Genomic DNA, 21776 nt, shown 5'->3' with positions numbered 1-21776 from the left:
GTGGTCATAAATTAAGAACAAACATTTGGTAAAGAGAAGTATCGATAAAACAACACTCAGAGACCACTATGTGTAACATATGAATCAGCAACATCCTTCTAGAGATACAACAGTGAGCTTCGGATGGCTGCTGATTATAATAGAATGTCATGTTGTGATAACGCATTTCACTGATGTTGTTCAGGAGTAGAAACTATTACCACACATGTCAAAGTGGTGAGGGAAATGAAAGTCAAATCTGTTTTCTTGCTTTTTTACGTGTCTTCTTGTCTTTTTGGTTTCTGAAACACTACATATTGAGATCTGTATACAGCCACAGTGCCTTAAGGGAGAATGGAGATTTTTAATGTCATTATCAAAAAAGAATGGAAAAAAATAATTAAGCATAAAATATAACATGTTTAGATGGAGGATAAAAATTATAACAGAAAGGGGTTCCTGGGTAGCTCAGTAGGTTGGGTCTCTGCCTTCAGCTCAGGTCATGATCTCAGGGTCCTGCAGTCAAGCCCCACATCAGGCTTCTTGCTCAGTGGGGAGTCTGTTTCTCCCTCTCCCTCTGCCCCTCCACCCAGTCCTGCTCTCTTTCTCTCACTCAAATAAATAAAATATTTTTTTAATTTGATGTTTACATTCTAAAGCATAAGACTTTTAAAATTTTCCAAATAGTAAAAACAATAGCAATGTAAATAGGTTATCAGTGTCATCACAACTGTAACAATAGTAAGAAATAAAAAATGTATAGTCTTATAATGAAAGGCATTGTGTCCATTACATTAAAACAAAATCTGGCAATAAGCCTTGTTGTAAATGTTACTTTTTAAAGTTTTTTTTGTTTGTTTGCTTTTTTAATTTGAGATAGAAAAAGAGTATGAGGAAGAGGAAGAGGGAGGAAGCAAATTCCTCTCTGAGCAGGGAGTCCTACCCAGGACTCTGGGATCCTGACCTGAGCTGAAGGGCATAAGCTGAAGGGCAGACACTTAACTGACAGACCCACCCAGGTGCTCCCTAAATGTTACTTTTTTTAAAGTCTCAGAAAATACAGAAATAAAAAGCATGGAGATGCTTGTTATAGCAACATATATAGATATATCCAAAAACAAAAAGAGGGGGCAGTTTTAATATCCCAAAGCAGGAAATGGTTAGGTAAATTACAGTAAATATGCTTTTTGGTCATTACAAATGGTCATCCAAAAAAAAGGTCATCCAAGAGTACTAGCTACTGTGTTCGGGTACTATATGAATAATATAACTATATTATATTAGCTTATATATTATATATTATATATATTATATTAGCATATATATTGTATGGAGCTAACAGTCTGCAAGGTCACCGAGACACCTCAAACGTGATACCTCTACTTACCTTACCCATTCCAGAGGTGGTGTTATAATAAGGTGGCCATGATTATTGTGGACGCTCCAGAAGGATCACTGAAAAGGAGGGAAGGTGTCAAGAAAGGGGAGGGCCTGACCAAGAGGAAGCATAATCTCAGTCTTCTGAAAGGAGTATGAATTAGCCAAGTGAAGAAAGAGCAGAAGGAACAGTACCAAAGGCCAATGCATTCATTACCTGGCTCGTCGTAGGTGCTCTAAATGGTAGTGATGGTTTCTAATAAAGCAGAGACAACGGGCAGGCAGAGGCAGGGGAAATCAAGAGCTATTTAGAAGCTAGACTGGTGACAAAGGTGACTCCCAGGTGTGTGGAGGGAAGATGGGTGCAGGATGGTTCTGGCAGCTCAGGGATGGAAGTGGAAGAAAAGGCTTTCATGAAGGAAGATGAGGACTTTGGGGTCTGCTGAGGTGCCTGTAGGGGATCGGGGTAGGAGGGAAGGAGAGTGATGCAGCAAGTATGGAGCGCCCAAGAGGGTCTGGGTGACGCTCTGGGCCTCAGCTGTGCGGGGTCTCGGGCAGCACCCACAGTGGACAGCAGGTAGAGGAGAAGAAAGAAGTAAGGATCAGGAAGGGGCCAGCTTGGGAAGACAGCTGTCAGTGGTTCTGGAAGCAAAGGAGGAAGTGATGGCGCAGACTGCCAGATCCAGGTAAGAAGGAAAGGGCTGAAAAGCATCTGCTGGCTTTACCAAATGAGGGGGGAAACTCCTGCTGCTAATCTGATACGTATCATTTTGAATCTTGAGTTTTTAAAAGAAATTAGAAATCTAAAAGGTGGTCAATGTCAGGAGTACAGTCAGTGTTTCCTTTGTCTTCACTGATGCTATGAGTTCCTCATGAGCCTCTCAATTATCTGCAGAAGCTGGCATCTGACCCTCGGTGTAAAGGAATGCCCCTCTCCAGCTTCCTGCTGAAGCCCATGCAGAGGATCACCCGCTACCCTCTCCTCATCAGAAGTGTGAGTGCCCCGGCTGGAACAGGGTCAGGACCCTCTGAGGTCCACAGAGGCCACGCTCAGGGAGCCCCTGCCAGGTGGCCTGATAGACCAGGTGCCACGTGTGTGCGTGCACGGGAACACACACATGCAATCCCCATTAGGCAAATCACAGTCATCCGGTGTCACTGGGGTAGTGACTCCCTTCCCCCAGGAGACTCTGCGGGCCTCTCAGAGTCATGAGTGTGTGTTTCTAAGCAAGGTAAGTGCCCTCCAGGTCTGCAGCCGTGGAGCTTGTCTTGAACCCAGACAGAGGCCATTCTTAGTATGACCTTGGGCTCCAGTCTTTCTGCTGAGATCTGAATTCATCTACCAGCTAGCTAAGCACCATCACCTAGAGGTCTCAGGAGTCCCCAACTCAGCATGCCCCAGCCAGAGCTCATCACCGTCCCCTTGCCGTTCGCATCCCAGCAGTTCTAAAAGTCCATCCATCTTTGAACATAAGCTGTGTGGGCCTCTTCTAAGGAGAAGGCGTATTATAAAGTGTTTTTTCCACAAGTTATCATTGACACAATTGTAATCATCTTACAAAGAAAAATAGCCTAAATAATATGACTGTTACTTTTATTGATTATCCCTTGACCACTGGTCTCTAAGCCATGTTACCTCATTATGGACCTTATGTTACAGTTAATGATACCAAACTGACCCATTAATACACAGTAATCCACAGCCCCTTACCTGAAATATTTTGAGGCAGATGTATTTCAGAATTCAGAATGTAATCTAAATACTGTATATTATATGACATTACAACAAAGCCTGGACATCACCTTTAACCAAACACAGTAATATTCCTACAGTGAAATATATGAATAATCACTTTTAAGTAGAATAAATAAATATATCTCTTCAGTTTAGGTCAGGTTTTGCCACCAAATGAATATTGAAAGAAACTTCAGGGGTGTCTGGGTTGCTCAGTCAGTTGAGTGGCTTTATTTCAGGTCATGACCCCAGAGTCCTGGGATTGAGCCCTAAATCAGGCTCCCTGCTCAGCAGGAAGTCTGTTTCTCCTTGTCCCTCTGCTCCTCCCCCTAATCCTGCTCTCTTTCTCTCTCTCTCAAATAAATAAATAAATAAAATATTTAAAAAGGAAAAGATTCAATAAATAAATAAATAAATAGGAAAAGAAAGAAAGAAACTTTAGACTTTCAGGGCTTTGTCCCATTTTGGAATTGTAAACAAAGAACTGTGACCCCAACATGACTAGAGCCCAGACAGGAGCCATCTGCTGATGGGACCACTAATTTCCAGAGGCTCCACAGAGTTGTACCCCAGCCTCTACTCTTTTGCATTTGTAACATTAGTTTGAAGTCACTTCAGAGTGAACTGAATGTGTTTTCCTATAAGCTGATGACATGATTTGATTGTATTTTCCCTGTAGCAAACAATTCATTGCTTTCTTCATATTTTTTTAAATCAGTGACCCCCAACATACTTATATGTTGCTATCCAGCAAGTTCACGTACTTCTGAGAGCTGCAGCCAGGTTAAACTGTTGGGTTAAATGCACGTGGCTTAAATTACGGGGGGGGGAAGGTAGGGAGACACCCTTTAACACGTGTATTATTACCAAGACCCCCCAGAGAGCCATCAGACGCCCACACGTTTCAGGACACTTGATCCATGTAGCACTTGACACACCCTCTTGTAACTGAATCACCTGTCACCCCCAGAACTCTGGAGCTATGAGCCTCTCGAGGGCAAACAATTATCTTACTGTTGTTTAGCCAGTGCCCAGCACGCAGCACATACAGCAGCCAATAGAACGTCTGGGTGGGTGGGTGGAAGACACTCCACTTCCCAGATGATGCAGCCCACTCTTTTCCAGATTCTGGAGAACACCCTGGAGAATCATGTAGACCATTCCTCCCTAAAGCTGGCTCTTGAGCAAGCAGAGGAGCTTTGTTCCCAAGTTAATGAAGGAGTTCGGGAAAAAGAAAATTCAGACCGACTAGAGTGGATCCAGGCGCACGTCCAGTGTGAAGGTCTTGCAGAGGTGAGGCCTGGGGTGCTGAGCTGGGTGCCACTAGGCAGGCTCTGGGTGGGGAACCAGCTGCAGGCCTTCCCCTACTGTGGCCAGGACATGCCTCAGCCCAGGCCCCGTGGACTCACCATCCTGCCCCTTCTTGGGTTCTCATTTTCCTTTCTTATAGAGAGAAATTTGGTACTTTTGAGTTTTTTGAATTAATTTATAAAACCCCTATTCTGTGGATATAAGTAATCATTTTCACCATGCCAGTTGTTTGAACTCTGAAGGAAAAAAAAAAAAAAAAAAAAAAAAAAAAAGGCAAGGCTCTTTTGTGTCAAGGTGAATGATTACAGCCACATTCTGAACCAGAAGATTGTACCACAGCACCTCAGGTCCAGGGCACCGGCCTCTCAAGGGGCCCGGGGAGGCTTGTGCTGGGACTTATGATGCTACAATTTCTCTTTAAGCAACTTATTTTCAACTCACTCACCAACTGCCTGGGGCCCCGGAAGCTTCTGCACAGTGGGAAATTATACAAAACCAAGAGCAACAAGGAGCTACACGGATTCCTCTTCAACGACTTTCTGCTTCTGACCTACATGGTCAAGCAGTTCGCTGTTTCCTCAGGCTCTGAGAAGCTTTTCAGCTCTAAGTCCAATGCCCAGTTCAAAATGTATAAAACGGTAAGTGTCACGTTCCTGGCCGTTGCATCAGGAGCATAACGAGGTGTTTCCTTCACCTCGAGGACCTCCTTCCCCGTCTCCAGGTGGGTCACTCCTCCATTTCCCAGGGAGGAAGCCCCAGGGTGGTTGAGCCGCATTGCTCCCCCCGCCCCCGACAGCTGGATTCCAGCTGTAGCTGCTGGCCTCCTTCCTGGCAGACGTGACGTGTGATCCCACCTCTGTCCACATTCAGCATCAGGTCTCTTGGAACTGAAGCTGAAGCAGAGTGCTAAGTGTAGGTAGAAGAGGAGAGACCACGTCCTGTGAGCTCCTGTCCCCAGTCCAGTAACCTCTGATCTGCCCAAGATGTTTTCTTCCACAAAATGGACACAGTCTCTTTTTCCCTAAGTAAAAGCCTCAAGAAGTTAGACCCTTCTCTGCTTCTTAACCAGGTTCTTCAGAACAGAAGGAGGGTTCTGGCCCGTCTCACTGCCTGTGTTTTGACCCTCTTTCAGCCCATTTTCCTGAATGAAGTCTTGGTGAAACTGCCCACGGACCCTTCCAGCGATGAGCCGGTCTTCCACATTTCTCACATTGACCGAGTCTACACCCTTCGAACAGACAACATTAACGAGAGGTCAGTCCTGACCACGTGTAACCTACCTGAAGCCTGGACATCTCCCTCTCATAAATCACCTCTGGTCCTGCTAATTCTGCATGTCCAAGCTCCCTAACCAGTCCCACCCCCCTAGTCTACTGGTCAGCCTTGGTGTAGACATGCTGGGTTGCTACGATCACCTCTCCATGTGTCCCTGCCTCCAGGCCCTCCTTAGGATCTTCCAAAATGGGAGATCCAGCATCTTGCTTCCTACTAAAATCCCCTGTGCAGCAGTCCAGGCACCTTCACCCAGTTTCTGAGGCCCCCTGTGTGCATCTCAGCCGCAGTCCCTTCCCCCACCCCACATGACCTGTGCTCCAGCCAGAATATCTGCCCTCCTCCTATGGAGCACCATGCTCCTGCTCTCTGGCCAGCCATGCGTCCTCTGTAGTGGAGCTCAGCACCTCTGTGATGGCAAACGGGGGTGGAGGGGGTGCTCCTCCTTTTCTAGTGCACTTGGTTCTTTGATTTCAGTAGAATGTCCCTCTGTCATGCTGAATTGCCACTGATGGGGCACACTGCATCTTCTATTGGGGGGGGGGGGGCAGGGCAGCACAGTGCAAGTGCCTGGTGTTTTATAAGCAGTAACTGTCTAGAAAGTCTCAGCTTGATCTTCAACTAGCAAATAAGTCTTTCAGTTCAACTAATATTAGGTCTATGATTGGAAACTTGTCAAAGCCAAGGTTAGCACAGGCGTGAAGAAGGAGCATAGAGCTTTGGAGCTCCTGGTTGAGCCTGTGAGGTGTGTGGGAAAGCCGCCCCAAGGCTGTGTTCTGCTTCTCCAGGACTGCCTGGGTCCAGAAGATCAAGGCGGCATCTGAGCAGTACATCGATACGGAAAAGAAGAAACGGGAAAAAGCTTATCAAGGTAGTTGGTGGTGCCTGGGGAGTTGGGAGCAGCTGCCAGGGGACCCCAGGGAGGGGCGAGGTCCCACCCTCAGGACACAAGCTGCTGCTGCCCCTGCAGTGAGGGCACTAAACAGGGACAGCCTGAAAGACCAGACTTGCTGGGGGACCAGACAGCAGAGCCCACTTGGCTGCTGCCGCCCGTGGGAACTCCCTGAGCCCCCTAGCCACTACACGGCGGCGAGGAGCATCCAGTGCCAGCCCCAGGACCTCCCTTCTGTCTGCGGCAAAGGAGGAGGGTCCTCTGCAAAACCACGCCCACTTCTGCTTGGTCCATTTGCTTCACCCAACTTCACGTCTGTGGCCTGTTTGCCTTCAGCTCTGTGCCTTCTCTCTGACCGCAGCCTCTGCCCCAGCCCTCCTCCACATCCACCCATCCTCCCTCTCTGGACAACAGCGCCTGGATCTCAAGGCTCTCCTCCCCATCACCAGCCCTTCATCCCACTTGCTGTCCCTATCCTGTGCAGATGGCTCCCTCACTTGACACCAGTGACCTAACCCAGGGCTTGACTCATCTCCCCTTCTGAGCCCCCTGCACCCAATGGCAGGAAGTCAAGGATCTTCCTCCCATTGTACCTGGAGCTCCGCCCTTGCCTGAGCCTCTCTCTCAATTTCATGAAAGTCCTGCTGGGCTGCTTCCCTGACACCACACTCTACATACACCTCACTTCTCCCGGCCACCTGCTGGGCTTCGCACCTTGGCACCTCCTCCTGAGCAGCTCTGTGGATGGCAGTGTTGTCCTGGCCACATGGACTAGAAGCATCTCTCAGCCCTCATGCTCCACTTCTCAGAGGCTGAGTTGCACACCTTCTATCATTCTCTTCCATGTCCTGGTCCTTTCCTGGTGGCACAGCCCCATTAAGACCCTCCAGTCTCCACCCCAGCACGAGGGGCCCCATCACCCATCCCCTTCATTCCCAGAGTATTCTTATAGGGCTGAATCTCCCTGCTTAAGCATCTTCCTTGTTGCCTCCCAAATTAAGGACAAATTCTTAGCCCAGACTCAGGGTGCATCCTCAGTATTACCTGTTACGCAGCCCCTCTTCTCCTTTTCCCTCTACCTCGCCCATACCACCACTGCCTGACAGAACAAACCGCCTCTGAACCCCTGCCCACACCCACCCCCAGGCCTTCCCTATCCAGTCCTCCCTCTCATGTTCCTGGCTGCTATAGCTGCAACTCTGTTTTTTTTATTCAGGTTTCCCTAATTTTGTTATATACTCTTGAAAGGTATGTGTAAATTGGCCTTTGCTGATTGCATCGTGTTTTAATGGTACTTAAAATGCTTGCTATTGAAAAAATCAACAACTGAATGATTTGTAAAGCATATAATAATCTCTTAATTGGTAAAAGATGTAAATCAGAGTTTTTCTATTAGTTTTGCTTAACATCAATGTCTGTACATACGGTTATGCATTTTCTATGTGTTCAATTCTCTAGACATTTATTACTTACTCTGTGCCAAGCCCTGTGCTAGTCCTAACAGGCCTCTAAAGATGAATACGGCCCCGCCCTGCATTTAAGGGGAACTGGGGCCACTTCTCATAGAGAAAGTTTAGTTGCCCTAGTTTTGAAAAATCAGTAGCTCACCAACCAGCCTTTTTGTTCATTTTTAAACCCTTGAGGGCAAAACCTGCTTCACTTCATATTTACAAGATAATCTGAGTTCACAGACTTCTTTCCCTCCATATGGAAGGTTTTGGAGCACACCCTCAAGTAGAACAAAATCTTAAGTGAAACCGCTTTATAAGCTGACATGTTTACATGTAATTGGAAAGATGGTGGGTGGCTAACAGACTTTAGTACCTGGTGGTGAATTTTTTACCTTGCCACGGATAGCCTCTGTGACACGGGCAGGTTATAGTCCTTTCTCAGCCTCTGTTCTCTGGTGTGTGGAGATGGCAGTTCTAAACAACTACCATATGGCATAAGGTACGGCTTAAATAAAACTTCTGTAGAGGTCTAGCACAGGTGCCTAACACAAAGTATCCAATAAATGTTAACTGCTTTTATTTTTTATTTATTTCTTTAAAGATTTTATTTATTTATTCATGAGAGACCGGGGGGTGGGGGGGGGGGTGGCAGAGGGAGAAGCAGGCTCCATGCAGTGAGCCCGATGTGGGACTCAATCCTGGGTCCCCAGGATCACGCCCTGGACTGAAGGTGGCACAAAAAATGCTGAATGGGTATAATGTATTATTTTATTAGTATTACCATTTGCCAGGCAACCGAGGGTTAATACAAGGCTGCATAAACAACACAAGCTCTGCAGCGGCCTCTCCTGGCAGAGGAGACTGTTAGGACTCAGAATTTCTGAACCTGCAGGCTGCAGGACACTCAAGAGCTGGGGATAATGGATGTGTGGAGAGGGCGGGGGGTGGGGGGGTGAGTTGGGCGTGCATCTTCAAGGCCAGGTAAGGATGCAGACAGGCAGAAACAGTGGACAAGATATCACAGCAGGTGACAGCCTGGGCCAAGACACAGACCAGCCAGATGCTGGGCTGCCAGGCCCGGTGCCACTGCAGGGGACACTGGGGCGTGTTAGGGTTGGTTAGACTGTACCTACAGTGCAGCATCATCAGCGCACCACCTGCATGCTCAGAGAAGAAACTAACAAGACTTGTCCTTCCTCTTTTGTAGCTCGCTCTCAAAAGACCTCAGGCATTGGGCGTCTGATGGTGCAGGTCATCGAAGCTACAGAATTAAAAGCCTGTAAACCAAATGGTAAATGCTTCTCTCATTCAACAGATGTGGTAACTACCCTGTTCTTTGCTGAGGACTCTTCTGGACGTTGAATAATGGGATGCCTTTTTAAAAATCAGTGTTTCAAGTGATGGTTGTTGGACCACTGTGTTTTCCCAATAAGTACTAGTGCCTCCCTCCTCAGTGCTTCTGAGAAGTTGCACTGACACTTGCCCAAGCTCATGGGGAAACAGTTTGGGTGTCAGAGCCCACACAGTTGCTCCCAGGCTTATGAGGCTGTCAGCACTGGGGACACGGAGACCACGAGGCTCCGACAGTGGCTCCTGCTGTCATGGTTTACAGAGAAGCATCCGTTTGGATCCTGCCTCTGCTCAAGGAAGGTCCTGTTGTCATTTATTTTACCTACACATGCCACATGCATCTTTGGTTTGTTTTTGTTCAGGAAAGAGCAATCCATACTGTGAAATCAGCATGGGCTCCCAGAGCTATACCACCAGAACCCTCCCGGACACACTCAATCCCAAATGGAATTTTAACTGCCAGTTCTTTATTAAGGATCTCTACCAAGATGTGCTGTGTCTCACCATGTTTGACAGAGATCAGTTTTCACCAGATGGTAAAGTATAAATTGACCAGGGAATCCAGAGCTTCCCCAATACTCTAAAATTTGGGGTCTAGATCCAGGGTACTTGGCTTTATTTTTACCCCATGACACCTAAGGAAAATGACACAACCCCATGGGCACCCACTGCTCATGTGGGAAGCAGAGCTGGGGGAGGTCCTCTCACGGGTAAAGGTTGGCCTCCAGTGTGTTTCCAGTATGGACCCCAGTCACAACCTACACTCCTAATAGCAGCCCTGCTCCCAGCACCTACTGAGAGGGTGACACATTTTCTGACTGAAGGGCCTTGGATCCCAAAGAGGCAGTTTCAGAAGCAGTTTCCCTCCCAAAGTCCTCTCGTTCTGCATGCATCTATTCACAGTATCGAATAGCCACTAAGCAAAAGAAGTTAATTGTTCTGAATTTGAAAGTTTTAAGAATGTTTTTAGACACTCCTCCTGGGGTAGTTTAACAATTTTTATAAAGAAGAAACTTTGACTCTCACATGTCTATTCACCAGATTTCCTGGGTCGTACTGAAGTTCCAGTGGCAAAAATTCGCACAGAACAGGAAAGCAAAGGCCCCACAACCCGCCGACTGCTGCTGCATGAGGTCCCCACTGGGGAGGTCTGGGTCCGCTTTGACCTGCAGCTTTTTGAGCAAAAAACTCTCCTGTAGGGGCCTCAGGGATCTGCCCAAAAGGCTGGGGCTAGAGCCAGACGGACGGTGCTGCTCTTGGGCCGAAGGAGCACCACACAGCTTCATCCATCACAGGCCACACGCGCCGGGGCTATTTTATTGCACACTAAATTGCTAGCAATCTATGCAAACATGATCTTTCCTATAAATAAACCAAACCCATAGCACAGTGCCTTGTATTAGTGTTAACATCTTTGGCTGTGTTTAGATGCCGGGGTTTCCATTTTCAGGGCTATAAAAAGTATTAAGTGGAAATGAGGCATCAGAACACCAGACACTACCACTTGGTCGAATGTGCCCCGTCAGGTGGTAGCCATTCCACCTGTGCTGGGTCACAGGCGCTCAGGAGGTGGAGGATGGGGGAGAAACACTGCAGCCTGGGCGTGCGCACAGCCTGATAGTGAAGTAGGTCTGCTCGTGCACTGAATGAAGACACAGACTTGATCATTCTATTCCCGGTTAGACTTTGTCATCTCTGCTGAGACAATAGAGTTTGAAATATAAAGGGGAAAGCTTGATTTACTTTAAATACTGTGAACTCTAATGATATGGAAATATTTTTCAACTTTAATTTTCTGAAGTATAAATTATTTATGTAAATTCCTTGTTTTTGCATATTTCATAGGACATGCATCTTTAAGCTTTATCATTGCCAATATGTACAGAAAGAGAATAAAAATATGTTTATGAATGTAACTTCTTTGCAAATTTGATTTACTTTCCACCTAAAAGGCTCTTAAAAGGTAAGTTCAGGGGTTCCTTGTGATGAAACCAATTCCGTTCTGCTGACAGTAGTAAAATCCAAGGACTGGGTGGGGAGGGGGGAGCGCCTAGGAGCCCGGAGCCTCTCTGACTTGCTCTGGACTCTGGGGCTTGGGTTATTTGACCACTAGACTCCTGCGCTCTGTGGGTCCTTCTGCTCACAAGGGTGAGCAGGAAACTCAGAGGTAACTTACGCATCTTCAGCCTCAGCTCCAGCAACACCTCTCCCTCCTATCACCTCTCCTCTCAGAGCTGCTTGCTGGGGCTCTGGATTTGGAGTATGAAATTTGTTTTGAATATTGATAAAAATAAGGTCTTACCCACTAAGTCCCTGGGTTAATGCGTACAGCGGGACAAGGATCTGTCTTTTGGAAAGAACCATGCAGGCTGCAGGAGCCCTGATGCCCAGGGAGTGTGAGGAAAGATTCCGATGTCCCTCACCCCAGCTGCCGTTTCTGTCTCAACATAATCATTGGGCAAAAAAAAAGCTAGAAAACATAACCCAGAATATTCAAGTAAAAAAGAAAAATCCATCATTCCAGGTATTAATCCTGGGCACTGACTTATTAAAATTTAGATGTAAAAGAAATATGGCCCCATTGTCAACAGAAGAGACGCTCACTCAACATCTGAAACCAAAACAACTGGACATATTAAGGTAAAAGTTTGGCCAGTCAGGCACAGCCTCACTGATCTCATACAGGGTCTCCCATAGGGTCTTGGGAAGCAAGTTATGTGTTGGTCTCGGAGGCAGGTATGGGTCGATGTCCATGTCTGCCTCTGACTGGCTGACCTCCAAAGCCTGAGGCCGTTACTGATGGGTCAGGCTGGCTTAAAACCAGCTCTGGGATTACTTGTGACTCGAGCTACAGAATAATCCTTTTCCCAAGACTAGAATTTTCACTGAGCTGAACCGTGGCTAGAGCCATTTCTCCGTGTCTACATATGTCAGGGTTCCATTCAGATTCAGAATAGAGGAGCCTGCAGGATGTAAGTCAGACAACTTCTAGGAAACTTTAGAGCACATTCAATGTCCGTACTCCTAGCAACTCCAGTCACCCACTTTGACCTGGGAATGAAGCTACTGTCCCTTAAGAAACCAAGTTCTCTCCTGAGACGTGAGCCCAATTTTCTGAAGGGTAAGGGAAGGGGGTGTGTCCTTAGCCTACCTGCATCCCCCAGGGAAGGACTGAGGAGACCTGAGGGGTGCCCAGCAAGCGCCAACCCCTCCCTCAGTGCTCTTCAGGATCAGGACACTGTGGCAGACCAGCAAGATAACCACCCTCTGAAAGGGACCCAAATCCTGAGCAGTGTGACTGACATTACAGGGGCGAGGAGGGAGTGTGCTCTGGTGAGCAGCCCAGTGCTTTGGCACCAGAGGGCCTGAACCTGGAATCTAGACTATGCAGCTGACCTTGAACAAGCTGCTGAACCCCCTCTATGCTTCGTGTAATGAGATAATATTACCATCTTGCTGTGAAAACTTTTACATGGAATAAAACACCTCACACAGTTCCCAGTTCACAAGTGCTCACTAAATGGTAACTATTATTATTTGGTTGTTTCTCACATGTCTGGAGAGAGGAAACCTGTTGGCAGCATTTTAGCCATTGCAGACACTACAAACTAAAGCCCAGCGAAGACTTATTGCCAGTGGCCTCCTCACAGCTAGCACGATTCCTGGCAGCCTCGCCTGAGCCCCCAGCAGCCTCCCCAGGACCTCTGCTGTCATCACTCTTATTTCCACAGTCTGTGCCCCCTGCCTCTGCTGGCCTTCCCCAGCCACCCAGGATTGCGGTCTACACTGTCTGGTTCCTCAAACCTATGAACAGAGGGAAAGGCTAAGTGTAGGGTAGGGAAGAGGAACTTACGGGGGCAGGGAGGAAGGCCTCGGAGGATCCTACCCAACACTCAACCCTGAGCTGAGACCTTCCAAGCAGCCTTCCCCTCCCTGCTCCCCTGCTCCTCTGATGTCTTCAACTCCCAGCCAAGGCTTTCCATATCTTTGGACTCCACATGGTACTAACCTTTTACTGGTGGAACAGAGATGACCAGCTATCCACAAAACACTTGCTTTCCCTGCCATTGTGCTGAGAGCAGTGAGGGGCCCTCTTACCTTCTCGGGTTGACAGGAATGATTTCCCCAGGGCAGCCTTGGAATCTGGGCACTGAAGATGACAAAGTTTCCATCAGAGTCCTGAAAGGCTGCATCAAAGAGGAACAGCCTGCCAATCTACCCCATTCTGGTACCTGAGCGAGAAACTTCTCTTGTGTGTAAACCACAGTCCATTTTCTGACTCTCTTGGTAACAGTGGTTAGGTTACCTGCCAGAAGAGCTGAGCTGACTGCGGTCCCATTCAGAACTGACTGAGGGGCTTGGCTCTCAGAATTATTCACAGAGACAACTGCTGAGGAAAGTGGTATGGAAACTTACCATATATAGAGAATCTGTTTCTCTCTGAGAGACTGGGGAAAACAGTGGGATTGGGTAGGACTTAGGTCATAAACTATCTCACAAGATTTTCATGCTATGCAGAAGAACTAGTCCCTCGTCCTCTATGTGCTGGAGGCAAGAGGGGGGCAGCTGGTGAACGCAAAGATCCATTGCACCCCAGACAGTCATGAACCCTTACAGTTCCCAAGTACCTGAAGGCTTCTCTGGAAGTGTCCTCACCCTGGGGCATTAGGATATAGGATGTGGGAGATAAGAGGGTGGAAGGGAAGAGAGAGCAGGAGCTATTCATGTGCCAATCAGATTGTGAGCTTTTAATAAGAAACCTGTGTGTGGATAGGACCCTGGGCGGCTCAGCTGTTGAGCACCTGCCTTCAGCCCAGGGCGTGATCCCAGGGTCCCGGGATCGAGTCCTACATGGGGCTCTCTGCATGGAGCCTGCTTCTCCCTCTGCTTGTGTCTCTGCCTCTGTCTCTCTCTCTGTCTCTCATGAATAAACAAAATCTTTGAAAAAAAAAAAAGAAAGAAAAAGAAAAGCAACCTGTGTGTGGAAAAAGCTTACATATGAAATAACTTTCATGGGGCTGCCTGGGTGGCTCAGTCAGTTAGATACCTACCTTTGGCTCAGATCATGATCCCGGGGTCCTGGCATGGAGCCCTGCATTGGGTTCCCTGCTCAGCAGGGCGCCTGCTTCTCTTCTCTCTGCCCCTCCCCCTGCTCATGCTCACTTTCTGTATCTCTCTCAAAGAAGTAAAATCTTTAAAAAAACAAAAACCTTCATGTATTGAAACTGTCATTTGGCCTAATTTTTCATATAAATTTCATTTCAGAACATCCCCACCTATTATGACTACTAAGGAAAACAAATCTTTTGGTTTGGTTTGGATGTATGAATGCTAGAAAAATGGCAGAAGAGAAAAGAAATCTTAGAGGGCAGAACACTGTGGCCAGGGTTTCTCTCATCTTAAAAGGGCATAGTCTGTCCCCCCCAGCATTCACCAAAATGCTCCTTTTCTGAGTTTCTAGAGCCTCAGGTTCCCTGCCTCGGGCTGCCCATATGCAGCAGCACAGAGTTGAGAAGCAAACCCATCATTGTGCATAAAATAAAGCCTCTTCTGCATCCTCTTTTTCACTCCCTTCTTTGGCTCCTGCCTTCTCTGCCCTGCAGAACCCATGGGAGGAGGGATTTGTCAATGATTCAGATTTCAATATCAGGGTCTGCTATCCTGTGCATGTTGCAAACTCTTGCCACCCACCTGATCTTCCCCCTTGCCCCCAAGATCTCTTCTGCTCACCACACAATTCTTCTCATCCCTTTTATTCGTAGGTCGGTAGTCTTGTTCTCTTTATCAGGCAGATATTTATTTTCTGTATAGGTAAGTTTTTCAGGACTGCAAAGAAAAACATAAAAAAAATAACTCCAGGGATGCCTGGGTGGCTGAGTGGTTGGCGCCTACCTTCGGCTCAGGTCGTAATCCTGGGATCCAGGATCAAGTCCCACATCTGGCTCCCTGCGAGGAGCCTGCTTCTCCCTCTGCCTGTGTCTCTGCCTCTCTCTCTCTCTCTCTCTCTCTCTCTCTCTCTCTCTCTCCCCCTCTCTCTCTCTGCTTCTCATGAATAATTTTTTTAAAAAGTAACTCCATAAAAACAATTGTATTGTTCAATAATTGTCTGAACAGAACATTAATTTTACAAACTCAGTACTCACTTCATGAAAAGGCAGGCCTGAGTAGACATCACTTGGTGGCTGTCCATCAGGCAGCCTGCCCCACCCACACCTGTTGGCACAACCACTAGATGGACCATGAGTCATGTGACCCTTCTCTGCCCATGGCTGAGGTACCTGGTCCAGAGCCTTGGTCCCTACAGTTGTAAGTGGGACCAGGTAACTTCCAGGCAGTCTTGGAGTGCTCACACTAGAAACTCAGGCAGGCCTGGGGCACCCATCTTCCAGTACATGCATAAGAACACAGAGAAAGCCAGTGTGCGGAGAAAGGAAGCAACTTCACAAGGCAGCTCTGATGAAAGGCACAAAGTCCCAAAGAGGAGAGGACATGGCTCTTAGTCCCTTAAGCAGCCTGGCTGTCCTTCTGACTGCCATGGTCCCAACAAATTCATATGTTGAAACCTAACCCCCAGTGTGATGGCATTAGGATGTGGGGCCTTTGGGAGATGAGTAGGTCACAAGGACATGGCCTTCATGAATGAGATGAGTGCCCCTATGAAAGAGGCCCTAGAAAGCTCCCTCGCCCCCCCTACCATATGAGAACACAGCAAGAAGGTGCCACCTAAGGACTACACACTGAATCTGCCAGCACCTTCTCCTGCACTTTCAGCCTCCAGACCTATGAGAAAGTTCTTTTATTTATAAGGCCCCCAGTCTCTGGAGTTCTGTAATAGCAGTCAAATGGGCTGAGACAGTGACCATGGCTCCCATAATAGACCACTGCTTTCTAACCTACCAAGTCTACAAAATTGCCACCCGCTCCCCACTGCCTTTTTTTTTTCTTTTTTTCTTTTTTTTTAATGTAAGAGGGATTCTGCTTTTGGGGCATCTGGGTGGCTCAGTTGGTTAAACACCTGCCTTCGGATCCCTGGGTGGCTCAGCAGTTTAGCGCCTGCCTTCGGCCCAGGGCGCAGTCCCGGAGTCCTGGGATCGAGTGCTGCATCAGGCTCCCTGCATGGAGCCTGCTTCTCCCTCTGCCTGTGTCTCTGCCTCTCTCTCTCTCTCTCTCTCTCTCTCTCTCTCACTCTCTCATGAATTAATAAATAAAATCTTTTTACAAAATAAAAATAAATAATAAATACCTGCCTTTGGCTCAGTTCCTGGGACTGAGTCCTGCATCCAGCAGGGAGCCTGCTTTGCCCTCTCCCACTTCCACTATACATGCACACTCTCTGTCAAATAAATAAAAAATCTTTAAAAACAAAAAAAAGGATTCTGTTTTTCTGTAATTAATTGTAATTAAACTCCAATATAGCCACCTTGTCTTTAAGTCCTTACTTTACTGAGCAGCCATGTGGAGGCACCTCTAGGTGTATCCTCCCTGAGGGTCTCCCCAGGGCTGTCCCATCCCTGCCCTGGGAAGCCCAGGCCTATCACAGCATATAAGCCTCTCCTTCATTCCTCCATTCACTCCTCCATTCCTCCCTTCCTTCCTTCAACAAGCATTTTCTCATCCTCCACTGCATTCCAGCTAAGTGCTGGGAACACCAAGATAAAGACAACACAGTCCCTGCCCTCAGGGGCTTGCTGGGGTAGGAAAAGGCAAATGGAGAGTGTGGCAGTATATCCCCAGGTGATAATTTCCTCTTTTGCCAGGGTTGGGATGGCCAGCAATGCAAAGAAGAGGCAGAGGCATGAACCAGTGTGGCAGTTCAGGCACTTATAACTGTGCTGATCTGACCCTGATTTTTTGTAGTTTCTTTTCTTTAAGAGAAAGGAATTTTTTTTAGATGAAGATAGAAAGGATGGCAGTACCCAGACAGCACCTAATGTGCTATGTTAAAGTCTGGACTTCATTGTAAGGGTTATGGGAAACTTCTGAAGGGTTTTCAGTTAGAGAGGGTTGATCATTTCAGAGAGACTCCTCCAGCTGCAAGGTGAAGAATTCCCCAGAGGATACCAGACTAAAGGGGAGGAAACCATTGAAAGAGCTGAGGAGCAAGAACGGGGGGATGAGGAAATATAGCCTTTGCCTTCCTGGAGGATAATAATCATAATCATAATCATTGATGTTTCAATTAAAATATTAAAATTTATAAAGAAGCCAAGATAGCAGAAATAAAACATAAAACTTCCAAGTCAGAATTGGAAACAGAAAGTAGCATTGTTCATGCCAGCAAAATCCAGGATGAGAGACAAAAAGGAAATATCAAGAGAGCACAACAGGACTTCTACTTTTTGTTTAGGACTTACAAGTTTGCACAGGCCAACACTCCTGCTGCAACAACTAGAAAAACAGAATATTGACTACCACCACCCTTAAAAAAAATTCATAATCTTAAAGTCATTGGACAATTTCAGAGAGGAAAGAGCTTTCTCAGAATGAGCTGGCAATCTCTGACTATCTTCTCTGCTGGGGGAACTTGCCAACCTTGGGTAGCAGGGTATAGACTGACTCCTCCATGGTCCCAGCATATCCTTGGTGGATTTTTTTCTCCCAGGTATGGTTGCTATCTTAGCAGTTGGGTAGTTAACCTTGCTATCTTAGCAGTTGGGTAGTTAACCTTGCTATCTTAGCAGTTGAGTAGTTAACCTTGCTCTCAACACCTCCCTCTCAGTAGTAAGCAAGTCAAACAGTGCGTTGGGATAAGGTCCCTGGTAGGGGATGGAGACCTTCCAGACCCTGAATTCAGACAGCCTTCCCCAAACCTATCTGAAAAGGAATGAAATAAAATGCTAGAACTATAAAAATAACTCCTGAAAATAGCTTACTGATGAGCTTAACAAAAGATTATTAGATACAACTGAAGAGATAATTAGTAAAATATCTAATATCAAGTATAAAGTAACAAAAAAAGATAAAAAATACACACAAAAAGGTGTATCCAAAAAGACAAGATACAGTGAGAAAATCTAAAATATATTTAACTGGAGTACCATAGAGAGTATGGAGAGAATATGGCAAAGGTAATAAACAAAAATAAAATGAGAATGTCCCAGAACTAATTAAAGATATCGATTTACAGGTACAAGAAAACCTACGAATCCCAAGTTGGATAAATAAAAGAAAATTCACATCTAGAAACATCATATGAAACTACAGAAAATTAGACAAGAAAAAATTTAAAGCATCTAGAGAAAGATAGTTTTCTTCAAAGGATCAACAGTGAGACTAGCAGCTGAGTTTTCAACTGAAAGAGTAAAAGACAGTAGGATAGGAGGAAGGAGAACGTGGTGGCAGAGGAAGACCCTAGGCTCACTTTGTCCCACAAATACAACTAGATAACTATCAAATCATCCTAAGTACCCCAAAGTCAACCTTAAGACTGGCAGAACAACCTCCACAAATAAACGTAGAAAAGAGGCCGCATCAAAGAAAGTAGGAAGAGACTCGGTTGGGAAAGAAACAGATTGTGGCCAGTGGGAAGGGAGATGTGGTAGTGGAGAAGGATGAGAGGCAGACTAACAGAGGCCCACAGGGGGAAAACGAATCCCCACAGTAACTGGCTTGGAAAGCAGAAGTGGCCAAATTTCATGATTTAAAGCCTGGAGTTCTAAAAGTCAGCATACTTGGAAAAAAATAAATAAATAAAAGTCAGCATAATTGGCTCTGGGAGAGCTTAGAAGACATTGGGTGTGCTCTTAGAGAGAAGGCAGGGCAACCAGCCTGCAGATATAGGGCATGGAAACAGTGATCTGAAGAGCACCTGGGACACACAGTGGGGAAATTAGTTGTTTATCTCAGAATGTGTCCTAAAGGGGCAGCATTCACAGGCCCCTCCAGGAACAAAGGAACTGGCAAGCACCATTTCCCTCCCCTATCCCTCAGCATGAGCACAGGGCCTCCTGTGAGAACCGTGACACTTGCTACCTAACTTGCTTACACCAACCCCTGCCCCACCCTGTGCTCCAGTGGAACTGCCCTTTCTGAAGTCATGCTTCCCTTAGTCCCAGTGCATCAGGCTTCCTCCTCCACAAGATGGGTCCAAATTTCTGCCCATACCACATTTCCTGACCCAGGAGTTTTTGCAGAGCCTCAGTTCCAGGGGTGGTGGTGACAGGTATCATTTAACAAGCAGACCAGAGCACACCTATAACACACCACATTCAGGCCAGGGACCAAACACTCCCCACAACAGGCAGAGAGCCTCTGGAGATGACTGGCCTGAAGGATAAAGTAGTCATGACAAAAGAGTAGAGCACACAGAGAACACATTGGAGACACTCTTGGAAGTGTCAGGCCCTGGCGAACAGGAAATACTGCACAGCAAGGCATTATAGACCTCTTCTTCATAAGACCATTACCCTCAAGAACAGAAGGTGTAGCTGATTTTTATAACACACAGAAACAAGCATAGAATCTTCTCAAAATGAGAAGACAGAGAAATTTGTCCCAAATGAAAGAATAGGACAAGGCCATAGCCAGAGATCTAAGCAAAAGAGATAAATAATACGGCTAATAGAGAATTTAAAGGAATATTCAAAAGAATACACAATGAACTTGAGAAAACAATGGAGATATCTATGAGATAATTAACACTGAGATAAGGAATAACATAGAGATAACGTGCTCAGTAAACAAAATGAAACACACACTTGATGTAATGAACAACAGGCTGGAACAAACAGAGGAATGAATTAATGAACTAGAATACAGAGTGATGGAAAGTAATTAAGCTGAACAAAACAGAGAAAAAAGAATTATGCAAAACAAGAACAGACTTAGAGAATTCAGTGACTATCAAACATAACAATTGTATTATAGGAGTCCTACTAGAAGAAAAGAGAAAGGAGGGCATAAAATTCATTTGAATAAATAATAGATGAAAACTTCCCTAATCTAGGGCAGGAAACAGATATCTGGATCCAGAAGGCACAGAGAACCCCCAACAAAATCAAAAAAGCAGATCATATTGTCATCAAAATGGCAAAATATAGTAATAAAGAAAAATATTAAAGCAGCAATACCAAAGAAGAAAGTTACATACAAAGGAAACCACATCACTGGATTTTTCAGCAGAAAGCTTCCAAATCAGAAAGAGTGGCATGATATATTCAAAGTGAATGGGAAAAACCTGCAACCAAGAATACTCTATCCAACAAGACTAGGAGGAGAGAGTTTCCCAGACAGGAGTGCCTGGGTGGCTCAGTTGGTTAAGAGTCTGAGTCTTGGGATCCCTGGGTGGCGCAGTGGTTTGGCGCCTGCCTTTGGCCCAGGGCGCGATCCTGGAGACCCGGGATTGAATCCCACATCGGGCTCCCGGTGCATGGAGCCTGCTTCTCCCTCTGCCTGTGTCTCTGCCTCTCTCTCTCTCTCTCTCTGTGACTATCATTAAAAAAAAAAAAAAAAAAGAGTCTGACTCTTGATCTCAGTTCAAGTCTTGATCTCAGGATCATGAGTTCAAGTCCTGGGTTGGACTCCAAGCTGGGCATGGACCCTACTTAAAAATAATGAATAAGCATAAGTTTCCCAGACAAACAAAAACCAAAGGAGTTCATGGCCACTAAGCCAGCCCACCAAGAAGTATTAAAGGAGACTGAATGGAAAAACAACAGGGATGCCTGGGTGACTCAGTGGTCGAGCATTTGCCTTTGGCTCAGGGCATGATCCCAGAGTCCTGGGATCAAGTGCCACATCAGGCTCCCTGCATGGAGCCTACTTATTCCTCTGCCTAAATCTCTGTCTCTGAGTCTCTCATGAATAAATAAATAAAATCTTAAAAAAAAAGAAAAGAAAAACAACAAATGACAGTATGAAGGCAGGAAATACAAAAGCAGTAAAAATGAGTATTTCTGTAAAAAATCAGTCAAGGAACTCACAAAATGAAAGAGTGTAAAATATGACGCCCTATACTTAAAACATGGGGAGGAGACAAACTATTCTAAAAATAGATAAGGAAAAAAACTTCTAAATTCATTCTATGAGGCCAGCATTACACTGATACCAAAATCTGATAAAAATATCACCAAAAAAAAAACTATAGTCCAATATCTCTGATGAACATAAATGCAAAAATCCTCAACAAAATATTAGCAAACCAAATCCAATGATACATTAAAAAAACTATTCACCACAACCAAGAGGGATTTATTCCTGACATACAGATGACCAAGACACATGAAAGATGTTCATCATCAGAATGCAAATCAAAACTACAATGAGCTATCACCTTGGATCTGTCATAGTGGCTAAAATCAACAACAGAAGAAACAACAGGCATTGGCAGGGATGTGAGGGAAAAGGAATCCTCCTACCTTGTTAGTGGGAATGCAAACTGGTACACCACTGTGAAAAACAGCATGGAGGT

The 21776-nt window shown here is 46.0% G+C and overlaps 1 protein-coding gene across 1 annotated transcript in view; it reads left to right on the top strand.

The window, feature by feature from the left end:
- The window catches only part of ITSN2 (intersectin 2), a 102227-nt gene extending 90944 nt beyond the window's left edge, over positions 1 to 11283 (top strand). The window contains 8 exon segments of the mRNA XM_038560916.1: positions 2252 to 2350; positions 4217 to 4384; positions 4825 to 5040; positions 5535 to 5656; positions 6463 to 6545; positions 9225 to 9308; positions 9730 to 9903; positions 10409 to 11283. Of these exon segments, the coding sequence (XP_038416844.1) occupies positions 2252 to 2350; positions 4217 to 4384; positions 4825 to 5040; positions 5535 to 5656; positions 6463 to 6545; positions 9225 to 9308; positions 9730 to 9903; positions 10409 to 10566 (1104 nt within the window). The 3' untranslated portion in view covers positions 10567 to 11283.
- The last annotated feature ends 10493 nt before the right edge of the window (positions 11284 to 21776 follow it).

This window comes from Canis lupus, chromosome 17 (genome assembly GCF_011100685.1).
Source record: "Canis lupus familiaris isolate Mischka breed German Shepherd chromosome 17, alternate assembly UU_Cfam_GSD_1.0, whole genome shotgun sequence".
In the NCBI taxonomy this organism is placed as follows: Eukaryota; Metazoa; Chordata; class Mammalia; order Carnivora; family Canidae; genus Canis; species Canis lupus.
This window is presented reverse-complemented; position numbering and strand designations above follow the sequence as displayed.